The 12000-nt window shown below is 40.2% G+C and overlaps 1 protein-coding gene across 1 annotated transcript; it reads right to left on the reverse strand.

Moving 5' to 3' along the window:
* Window positions 1–534: 534 nt before the first annotated feature.
* LOC140479664 (regulator of G-protein signaling 4-like) lies at window positions 535–11656 on the reverse strand. The gene is made up of 5 exons (XM_072573609.1): window positions 11555–11656; window positions 10614–10721; window positions 8332–8393; window positions 4493–4659; window positions 535–2647 (listed from the first exon to the last, which is right to left on the reverse strand). The coding sequence occupies exons 1-5, from the start codon at window positions 11596–11598 to the stop codon at window positions 2468–2470; spliced, it is 561 nt and encodes a 186-aa protein (XP_072429710.1). The 5' UTR covers window positions 11599–11656; the 3' UTR covers window positions 535–2467.
* Between the last annotated feature and the right edge of the window lie 344 nt (window positions 11657–12000).

Below are 12000 nucleotides of genomic sequence, written 5' to 3' on the forward strand. Positions count from 1 at the left end.
ACACCCAGTCTTATTCCTTAGTCCTGCACAAATTGCTGAATGTCAAGAGCTTCTCCCACTGCTGCAAACTCACAAGCTTCCCCATTGGTTCAATAGTCAGGTAGAATCTCTCTTTCCCAATTGGCCTGGAGCTGGAGTGATAATAGCAGTCACTAATTGGCCATTTGAAGGTCTCAACTTTGAAGGCAGTGGGTGAGGAGGTTACAATGGGCCATTCCCTCCCAAACCCTATGGAGGCAGCTGGGATCTCCTCAGTGCCAACCCAGCCAATTACGCTCCCCTTCTGCTACCTTCCCCAGTGGTTTCCCAGGAACTGAAGGTACTGTGTTCCATCTTTCTTCAGTCTCTCTTTCTCTGGCCAGTGCCTGGAGATCTGTCCTAAGGAAAGTCACCACTTTCAGGAATTAGGTTGGAGTCAAAATTCAGGTTAAACTATGACAGGCACTTGATTAATGGGTTAAAATAATAATGATTTCGACAAGTAGGTTAATATGAAACATAATTTATTTATGTAAAATAAAAACAAATTCCCATACACCATAACTTAGATAATAAATATATAAGAGCAACAATGACTCTTACAGCAACTCTGCATTTAAACTCAGAATTCAGATGTTGTTTAGTTTGCAAAAGTACATCACACTGCAGCCTTTCAGACTAACTCAGATATACTTGAGATTGAACAATACTGAATATAATGCATATAAAAATAATTAAACTTTCACATTAATCCTGAATACAATAAATTATTCTCAAATTCCACAGTTAACTTCAGTATCGAAAGTACACTCTGGACAAACATATAGAACAAACAAGACTGTTGCTTCCACAGATCAATTTCACCAGTACTACTTTGTGTAGTAACATATTTCTGGTGAGGTGATGATTCTTACACTGCGGTATAAATATCTTTCTATAAATGAAATTACTTTTCAAGTAGTTTGCGTGTAAGTATAGGGTGATTTCTGGACAGGTTGTGTCATGTTGCACTTTGAAAATAATTTTATCAATGTTTTGGCTGAAAAATAATCAGCAATGTTGTGATGCTGTCATGTGTGCGTCATTCAATATTTTAGTGATGAATATATCTGGCAATCATTTAGATGTCTGCAACTTGAGAAGTTGTTGCAGAGCCTTCTAAAACTGTTGCAGTTCACTCATTGAAGACACTGTCAGAATGTAGGTAGGTCAGGAGGATCAAGGGCTTTAACCCAGGAACTATGACTGATTGATGATATATGTCCAGACTGGCATACTGCAAGGTGTGGAGAGGAATTTAGAGGTGATGGTGTTTCCATATGCCCTCAGTCTTTCAATGTGGTACTGTTTGGAATGTAACAGTGCTGTGTACTTTACTATTTAGAGTCATAGAGATGTACAGCATGGAAACAGACCCTTTGGTACAACTCGTCTATGCTGGCCAGATATCAATCTAATCTAGCCCCATTTGCCAACACTTGGCCCATATTCCTCTAAACCCTTCCTATTCATATACCCATCCAGATGCCTTTTAAAATGTTGTAATTGTACCAGCCTCCACCACTTCCTCTGGCAATTCATTCCATACATGCACCATTCTCTGCATGAAAATGTTGTCCCTTATAAATTTTTCCCTTCTCATCCAAAACCTATGCCCTCTTCAATATCGAAAATCGTGTCATTGGAAAAGCACAGTATGTCAGGCAGCATCTGAGGAGTAGGTGAGTTGATGTTTTGGGCATAAGCCATTCCTGATGAAGGGCTTATGCCAGAAATGCCAACTTCCCTGCTCTTCAGATGCTGCTTGACCTGCTGCGCTTTTTCAGTGCCACACTTTGCCTCTGACACCCCATCATCTGCAGTCCTCACTTTCTCCTTTTTCTTTAATCTGTCTGACAGTGGGTGAAAAGGAATGATTCAGCTTCCTGAGCTACCACATATCTATGACCATGCATAGAACATGAAAGAAAGCAGAATGAAGTGGGTGGGGCACCTCACTCTTGGTATTTTAACAGCATACAATACAGGCACACTAAACAAAATCTAACACAGAAACTGACTTGACATTAAAGGTCATATAAAAGGTCTGTTGAAGTTAATTCATTGAGAACGCAAACTTGTTTGCATACCCTGATATCAACAACATTGCTCTTCCTAATTAGAGAGCAGAAAATTTTGATGGACTCAAGAAAAAAAGTAGCACCATGAAAGAAAAATATGACTGGAAAAACTATGAAATATTCTACTCTTGTCCTTTGTTAAAATGGTACGAAGAGATGTCTTCATTCTCCAGGATTTAAAGTGCTGTGTTAGTCAAATTTAGCTGCAGTAACTCTCAACAAGAATTTGTACCTTTCTTTTAAATATGACCTAACAAAGATTTTGAAATTAAAATCACAGTCAACCACCTTGTGTTGGCAATCATAGTAAACCAGGAGTGTGAGCGATGTGGGTCAGATGTCAAAGGTGTCTGTGCTTGGTTCTTTGGTTAACTTCTTGCTTGAGTTTGGTTGAGTAAATCCAAGTAGATCTTGGACTTGAGAAACCTGGGGTAAGAGTCCTTCTGCATCAAGGTTTGGATTTTGTTCTGTGCTTCATCAAAGCTAGAAGACGTTGGCTCAAGGATATTCTTTCTGGTCTTGTCTCTGATGTGGGACTCCAAGTTCACCTGCAAAACCAGGAGCAAAAAGGCTGTCAAAGTTATGGAACAAGTTCTACTTCTTCATTCAAAACTGAGAAGCAAAGAGGGCTACTTTCACTGACAAGGTCTGTTGTTGCAATTTATTGTCATTGCATGTTGCCACAATCAAAATAACTTCGATGTGTCATTGTCAAACAGTAAAGAAAATAGGTGAGAGTGTGGTGCTGGAAAAGCACAGCAGGTTAGGCAGCATCCAAGGAGCAGAAGAATCGATGTTTCAGGCATAAAGCCTTCATCAGGAATCAACATGCTCGAAACATCGATTCTCCTGCTCCTTGGATGCTGCCTGACCTGCTGTGCCTTTCCAGCACCACACTAGACTCTGATCTCCAGCATGTGCAGTCCTCACCTTTCTACTAAGAAAATAGACAAAATGAGCTCCAAATCCTAATGACCATGGCTAGATAATCATCCTTAGATATAGCTACAGCAATTTTTTTAATAATTGACTGTCAATTTCAGGGTAGACTGGGACTCTGGGTAGCACAATTCACCCTCAGTGTCACCTCCAGAACTTGAATTAGAAAGCAATCTAGACCATCGGGTAAAATTGGCACATTTTGTGAAAGTCACAAGATCTCTCTCATTTAAGGTGGTTAGCCTTACAATACTCTGTTTGGTGCCACCTCAATTCAGTGTTTCCTTGGCATACTTGCACAACATAGTTGGCACTAAGATGGAAACTTTAGTCAGAGACTATTAAAATGTCAGGCATGAGAGATGGGAACAAATGCTGGTAATTTGGAAATTGCTTTCTTGAAGCTTAAGGCACGTTGTGGAGGCAGATTAGAAGTGGTTCCCTTTTAAATGGGTATACAGTATCCAATCAGGGAATACTTAACATTTAGACAGAACCATGCCATCAGTTCTCACCAAAATATTAGATGAGAAAATGCTTTTTTTAATCTTGCATTAAAACATTTAAGTTTATAATCTAGGTTTACACTTTAATTTTGAAGGAATGTTTTGTTGTTGAAAGTGATAGCTTTGGGATGAAAAGTTAAACTGAAGCTTCCTCTTTCCAGGTGAATGTAGAAGATTTCATGGCACAATTTGATGAAGTTTGGTTTGGTGAACTTTCTCAATCAATGTCACTAACACAAGGTGTCAGGCTATTTATCATATTTCCTGTTAGTGGGGCCTTGCTGTCCACAAATGGCTTTTGAATTTTCCCCACGTTACAACACACCCACAGTAATAATTGGTTGTGAAGCTCCCGAGGATGCAAGTTGCTGTAAAAAGTAACTTCTTTTAATGTCCTTCTCCATATACACACTGGAGGGGGGGGGGGGGGGGGGGGGGTGGGTGGGTGGAGGGGCATTGTTGGTTCTCAGCAGTATCAGAGATGAGGCAGAGAGAGAATTGAGCCTCCATCATCAGTCTTATGATTTCTAGGAACGAGTAAATATTCAAATCAAGGGTAGATATGCAACCCCTTCAGTCAGCCCTGACATTCAATTCATTCATAACTAATATAAAATGATCTGGAGGCACAGAACTTGAATATTGCTAAAGAAAGACACTTCGTAGTTACAAAACTTTAAAATTGGTAGCGGTAGTCCACTTGCCAATCAACCAACACTTTTCTTATATGGTGTAAGTTGTTGTTCCCCTTTTCATTAGCCTTTCTTACGAATTGTCCTCATAATGCAAGACAGAAAGCTAATACAAAATATGTCTTTTTCCAACCATAGCTCATTACTGATCTATATCTGATCTCCACTGATCATGGCCTTTGGTCCACCTTCCTTGAGACCCTCACTCACCAACATGTCCCCATCACAAACTATTCCTCCGTGATTGCAAACTTACTTCTTTGGGAGCCTCGACTGCGATGTATTCATTGAAAATCTTCTTCGCCTTAGATGCCAGTTTTGCAGGAGATTTACACTTTCTGTATTCCTCACATGCCAGCCAGAACATAATGTTTTCCTCACTGTATTCAGACTGGAGGAATTCAGTAAATGTGACTAGGCCATCTAAGGATAAAAAGAAATAGAAAGATTTGCACTTTAGCAGAGATGAACAGACAATTTACCATCAATTAGTGGATAAATGGAAGATAGAAATTAAGTGGCAGTGTTTTTGTACAAATGCTCAATGCACTTGCATTAATCATATACTTCTGTATTTTAACATAAATGTTCACTCAATTATTTTATACTTAAGCTGAGGGGGAACTGTGATACATTGATATCATCTGCAATAGTAATTTCTATCTCCTAGGATCTGGAGAGAAAACATAATTGCCATTGCTCAATTTATACTATTGCAGAAACCAACATGTCAGCTTTGAACTTGTTTGTTCAAAATCAGTTAGTGACACGCAGTTGAGAAACTGGAATGGCAGATTCTCATTGACAGTCCATTGCATATTGTTAGTTTTGTCGCCTGCCTATGGGTGGAAAGGATCAAACCATTAAATGATTTCCCATTTTTCACACTTATGCTATTGTTTTCCTAGCAAATATAAATGTCATTGAATTTGTCTATTTACTGCCTGCAAAACCTTGTGACAGTTTAAGCTTACAAGAATGATTCAGAACAGAAAAGGAAAATAAGTGGTGATTTTAAATTAAAATTCAGCTCTCTTAAAAAGCAAGCCTCTCAAACATGGCTTTTCATTCGTATTTTTGTTTGAGCATGTTTTGAATGGAGTGCTACAAAGAAAGAGAAATCCAACGCTCATTGGTACTCAAGTGCACAGCTCAAAATTAATGTCTCAACAAATGATGGGATGCAAAACTAAACATGGCCTCAGATCATAGATACTGCCTGAGAAGGAATGGACAGTAAGTGACCCTCACAGTGACTGTGTCTCTGAATAGATTGTTGGGAATCAAAGCAGACTGCTCAGTGACTGACTGTAACGTCCCAGGGGACCAGTTAACCAGATGTGAAGTAACATCTGCCACATGGCTCTTAACATCAGGACAGCTGACAACATAAACAAACGCCCTGTCTCTAGGCCTCCAGAGCTGACTACTAACACGTACATCAAGTCTGGAGCATGGGAAGGTCCTTTGTTGGACCAGGGCTGTGTGGGACTCCCTGGTGATTGAACTGAGGAACTTAGTCAGCCAGATTAAACATTTTATCCCATCTCTTGCAGTCTGTGAGGGAAGGGGGAAGCCTTGACATTGCTCTGCTCAAAGTGACAGCTGTAACATGCTATCAGCTGAACTAACATCACATCATGGGACAGTCTAGAAGGATGTAGCAAAACTAAAAGCAACCCAGATTTTGCCCTTTTCATTCAACCTGAGCAAAAATAGTCTACAGTCTATTCTTAAAAGGGGCATTGCCTTTAGGAAAAATACTGAAAACTTTGTATTTTGGTCTGGGCAATGAGGAATGTCCTATTTGAAGTCAACGTCCCTTTAAAACTCACCCTGGGTCCATTGGGTAGATGCAACATGTGGGAGAAAATTTAAGTAGCACTGGAAGGCTCTAGGTTGAATCACTGTGGACTTAGTCATAGCCCAGATAAGTTAAAACACTTGGTTTCAGTGTCTCCCAGTTAGACATTAGAAGCAAGTATTACCACAGTCGGGTGACTGCTGGCAAAATGCAGGTGCCTGGTTTCAAGCTGATGGCTAGCTTGAGGCCAAGGTGAGGGACCGTCCAGGGATAGGCCATAACCAATTATAGCCTGATAGTTGTTGGCCTGACTTCAGAGGCTGGGGAAGGTGACCTCATTAATAGAATGAGCTTTTGCAAAGGATCTGGAAGGATGGCTACCAGGTCAGAAAGTAGGAGCTGAACCCACTGTAACAGCTGGAGAGAGGATCTAGGGGGCAATAGTCTGCCAGCTGAGAGTGATTTGAGGTGGCACGGTGGCTCCATGATTAGCACTGCTGCCTCACAGCACCAGGGACCCAGGTTCGATTCCAGTCTTGGGCGACTGCCTGGGTGGAGTTTGCACATTCTCCCAATGTCTGTGTGGGTTTCCTCCGGTTTCCTCCCACAGTCCAAAGATGTGCAGGTTAGGTGAAATAGCCATGGTAAATTGCCCCATAGTATGAGGTGCATTAGTCAGAGGGACAGGGGTCGGATGGGTTACTCTTCGGACGGTCGGTGAGGACGTGTTGGGCTGAAGGGCCTGTTTCCACACTGTAGGTAATTTAATCTAAAAAAAGGGCCTCCGCCAGAGGCCATCAGTAACCTCATTAGCACCACCACTACCAGTGGTCATTGCTGGGACTGCATCATCCAAGGACAGGGCACCTTCCCACTGAGGCACCTGCAAAGAATTATTGATTTCTTTGGGGAAGGCAAGCAGTTGTGTCATGGTGCACATTTGGCATGTTAGGACCAAGGTGGCCACTTGCACCAGGGGGCTTCTTCTGTTGGACAGGGAATTTCCATCACTGACAACCAAACCTGTGAGACTGAGGTTGCCAGGGTTTACCTGATCTGATGGTAGTTGCCCCTGATGTGGGCAAAATGATTAGGGGCAAGAAGTGGCCTTTAACTGGGTCTGTAGGTGGCTCAATTGAGCACCACTGGCAAAATGGAATGACAGCTGGCAATTGCCTGGTATCCCTCCTGCCACCTTCCCTACCAGTGTGTCAGCCTCCCCCCTTATAGTTCATCCCTTTCCATTTTGGAAGGATGTGGAGGATCATGGTTCTTGAAGACAGGATGCTTTTAAACATGTATATTAGTAGGAGCTTTTAAATATGTATTTCCCATCAGAGTTCTTTTCTGTCTTGAATTAATTTGTTAACTTGGGGGCAAGAACCAGGGACAGATTTACTGACAGTATGAATGGGCACAGAATTTCAATGTTGAGAAGCTGAAATTTTTTTTCTCAAGGCTATTTTTGGACTTGTCCTCTGTTGTGATATAAGTTGACCCCCTTATTATAAGTATGTGCTTGCAGATTAATATAGCTTCTTGTCTAAGTAAACAGAATTATACAAGGGAAATACAATTATGTACATCTGTTCACATTGTTGTGTTTTCAAATGCAAGTTGGGTTTCTAAGCAACCACTTGGATCCACATTCTACAAAATATCTCAACAGCCCTCGAGAGATCATTGATGAGGTACCCCAATAACTCAGTGGAATACCTCAACAATCCCTCTCAAATACATCAATCATTCCAGTGAGCTATTCAACAATCTCAGTGGAATAAGTCAATAGCCCCAAAAGGTGCCAGTGAAGTATAGCAGCAGTTAGAAGCTTCATAAAAAGAGAACAATTAATTTTAAGCTCTAGCTGTGACAATCATGTGAGGAAACTGGATGACTTTTATAACTACCAATTACAAACATTTTGAATTGTTTTTAAACAAGATAACTTTTAAATTGCTGTTCTCAAAAATGGTAACTCATTTTTAATATACGCCATTTTAGAATTTTGAATAATTACTCGTATGCAGCTTTAGAGAATAAATTATGGCTTCTAGCAAAGGTCATTGACTTTTCAAAAGCTTTCAGTATTAACCATCACAGAAGTTAATGACTGGATTAATCACAGGTTATTTAGACTTTGCTGATAATCAGAACCTAATGGCTTTCTAGCCATCGAAGTGCTTCCAGTTGCTAGGATTTGGCTTTGTTTTGAAGCTAATTCTCTAACACTGATTATTGATAACCAAATGATTGTTTTTTGAAGTATGATTATTTTTTCAATAACTACTTACGTTTATGGGATATTAGTTTCAGAAACGATTCACTCCATTCTTTGACTTCTTTATAATTGACCCTGTTCCAATAAAAAGAAAATATATCTATTAGGGACGAAATGTTTCTTCTTTTTAAAAAAAAATAAAGAAAATCTTTTCACAGTATTGACCATAACTATATTCAACTGGCTAGTGCTGATGAGGTGGTTGTACAAAATAAACCTGAACCCACAGTTTAAATTGTTGACTTGCCCAACATATGTCCTGGGGTTGGGGGGGGGGGGCGTGCAAATCTCTCCCGTCATGTGTCTTCACGTGGCCTGCAGACCAGCGTTCACAATACAAGTGATAGGCCTATGCATTGCTGTTCCTCAAAACATGGGCCATCTCTCTCCTATAACTGCTGTTGATGAGGACTGGGGAGTGGGTGAGAGTCAGAGGAGGAGAATGTGTGTATGTGGGCAAGGAGGGGAGCGAGAGGGTGGAGATGGTTTTGAGAGAGAGGAAAAACGTACAGGGTATAGGGGCTTTTGGGAGAGAGTTGGTGGTGGGGAGGGGGCATACAGTGAAAGATTGTGAGAAAGTTCAGAGACTGGGAGTAAACTGTGACACATGCACACTGCTTCCCATCCTCCTCCCTTTCCACTAATTTATCCACACACAGTTGGCTGGAAGGTGATGTAGACCCACGGTGAAAGCTAAATTTGCTTCTGTATCCCATCCTTGGTGGATACAAGTTCAGGATGAGCTAGACTGAAGATCTTACTCCAGTTCCCTCCACCTTCCTTGATGACCAGAAATGGATACAGTCTTTAGCACATAGGAAATGGCAGTGACATTTTTCTTTCAGCAGATATTCTAGCAAGAACTTGTCAATTTGCAACAAAATTCAATATGCAAATCACTTTGAAAGGTTTGTTGAGTTAATAGCCATCAGATCCCAGTAGTTAAAAAGGTTAATGCAGAGTTAAGATTAGACCTCTCTTATGTTAGGGCCAGGAACTAGCTCAACACTTTATCACTGGGCCAGCATTGACACTTAGAACAGCGAAGAAGGACATTAATCAACAATTGGAAGAATACTGCTCTCTCAGTAGTTACCCCCTAATCCCCTCTTTCTGTTTTGGTTTTGGAGACAGCAAGATATTTATTACTTGGCCTCAGGCATCAAATGTCTGGTTAGGTGAAGTACCAGTGAATTCTTATTTTCACTTTGTACCAACGTGACAGAAGATGGACAAAGTCAGAAGTCACATGACACCAGGTTATAGTCCAACAGGTTTATTTGGAATTAGAAGCTTTCAGAGTGCTGTTCCTTCATCAGGTGACCTGACTTTGTCCATCCCCGTCCAACGCCAGCATCTCCACATCACGGAAGATGGTAAATAAGACATCTTTTCACTTATAGAAAGATTCGTGGTGTTGGTTCAAAAATGTTAATAGACAGGTAAATGAGAAGGTAGCCAGTAACGACAGGATCAGTAGAGTATTATTTTTGGAAATAATTGTGATATTAAAGGGTTTTGATTGAGCAGCCTTGTTATAAATGAGTTAAGGTGTATTCCTCACTTCTTAGCAGGTCAGATTGTGCTATCTCTGAAACAAATCCAGTACATGTATTCTGTTTACTCGAAGCTCTCTGGTAGGTTTATTTATGACCAACTTATTGCAGATAGGACAGAGTAATCTCTAGATGCATCCTTTGTCAAGGGTGCTATGATGGAGAGTGACCAAAGTCTCTGGTCATGTGATAATATCAGGGTTCCTGCCTTATCTGCATGATGAGCTTTTTAAGGGGGAAACACACTTAAAGTAATAATATACCAATTAACATGTAAGAAAACATTACCTTATATGTAAGAGATGTGCTGTCATCCAGTGAACTAGGCAACTGATTTTGGAGGAGGGAGTGTAGGTGAGTGTAAAGTCAAACTCCACTCCACCCTGTCCATTGCATTGTTTATTTGATTTTGACTTGCTAGTTTTCGGTATCATAAGTAAAATCAATTTTACTCTTCAGGGATTTGAGAGTCATTGGTCTCAACTGGGGCTACAGGGTGGATTTGTGGCTATGGTTAAAAGCTGGCTAAGGGAGATCAAAAGAGGTGATAAACATGAATAAGGCAGGATTGAAAAGGCTTGCTCATTTGAGAGAAGGGATTCACAACACACCTAGTGTTTGAAGTAAGAAATGAAAAAAAGGACAGATTAGTTTTATTTTCTTATTGCATCTGTGCATCTCATGATAAGCAACATTGCAAACTGCGTATTGTCTGAGCTGGTTTCAGGGAGACAAATACCTGTGCGTGGCACCCGTTTTGTCCTTCTTGATGGATGTTGAACTGTGATCACTCAATGTCTCTGTCTTTGGCAACAAGAAGCCCAGACGATGTTTCATGTCCTTTGCACTGTTCAGAATCAACATAAATGTGATTAAGAAAAGGATGCCTAATTTACAAAGACTACAAACATCTTACAGTTCTGACTACAAACATTGAACTGCTACATAAATTCACTGGAGTACCTTGAGTAAGTAAATGTGATAAAGTTTTCCAATGGACATACTGTATATGCTATATTTCATTGAAACAGTACTTTTAGCTACAATGTAAGGCTCAATGTTTCCAGCTCTGTTTATTTTAAAGCATGTTATAAAGACTTTACCTGACGCATACAGAGGCTACTGTAGGGATGACGACAATTGGGGAATAAAAGCTATTCTGGGAAAGAACACAGATTTTTTTTTTTAATTGCCATATTTTGGAGCTTCTGTTATTGCTAATGCCAAACCTTTATGAAACCCTAAAACTAAGTCAGTGCAGGAATAATTTTTTTAATTGACCATTTTCATCCATTATATTTAAGCATTCAAAGAACTGGTAAGAAATTCAGGAAATTAAACAATATTGCAGTAGACAAGAGCCTAATAAAAAGGTGTTCCAAAAAATAAACAACACTTCTCTAACATTAGCAGAGCTTGAAGGGATTCACACAATAGTAGCTGTCACATACACATTGTGATGACCAAAGCCTTTTTGAACTGCAATCCCTTCTTTTTAAAATTTTAAAGTTCCCCATTTCTTTTTCTTTTAAAATCTGCCTGCCTAGTCATTTAAAGTCCATAAAAAACACACACAGCACATTAATTCAAGCTATATTTCATGAAACAAAACATCAAGTGAACATTGCTGGAAATAGAAGCACAAAAAAAGATCTGAAAACTGCATCGTTAAAGACATACCTTCTTAGGCAAGTAGCAGGCAGTGCAGCTAGTCCTTTGCACATGTTGCTATCGTTCAGTCTTTGCTGTCTAGTGTCAGTTCTTGAGCACAGCTTCTTTTGCTTTAGGGTTCTGATGCAGCTCTCAGCAGTGACAGGGCTTTTATATATGTGCAATGGACTGGGGCCAAGCAGCTGGCCAATAACAGCCACTGCAGTAAACCGGCAGTGATGACGATTAATAGCCAAAGTCAACAGTCAGAAAAGCATGATGCACTGAGCAACTGCGATTCATTTCTCTTACCATAAATTATAACCCTGAACAGTGTCCCAATACCTTTGAGAAGCAACGTGTTATCACTGGATTTTCCACAAAAGAAATGACACACATTCTGAGCTTCGAAACAATAAGGAACTTTTAAAAATCCTTAATGATTTCATCTTTGGCTTGTTTATAATACTAACTCA

Source organism: Chiloscyllium punctatum, chromosome 7 (genome assembly GCF_047496795.1).
Source record: "Chiloscyllium punctatum isolate Juve2018m chromosome 7, sChiPun1.3, whole genome shotgun sequence".
NCBI lineage: Eukaryota > Metazoa > Chordata > Chondrichthyes > Orectolobiformes > Hemiscylliidae > Chiloscyllium > Chiloscyllium punctatum.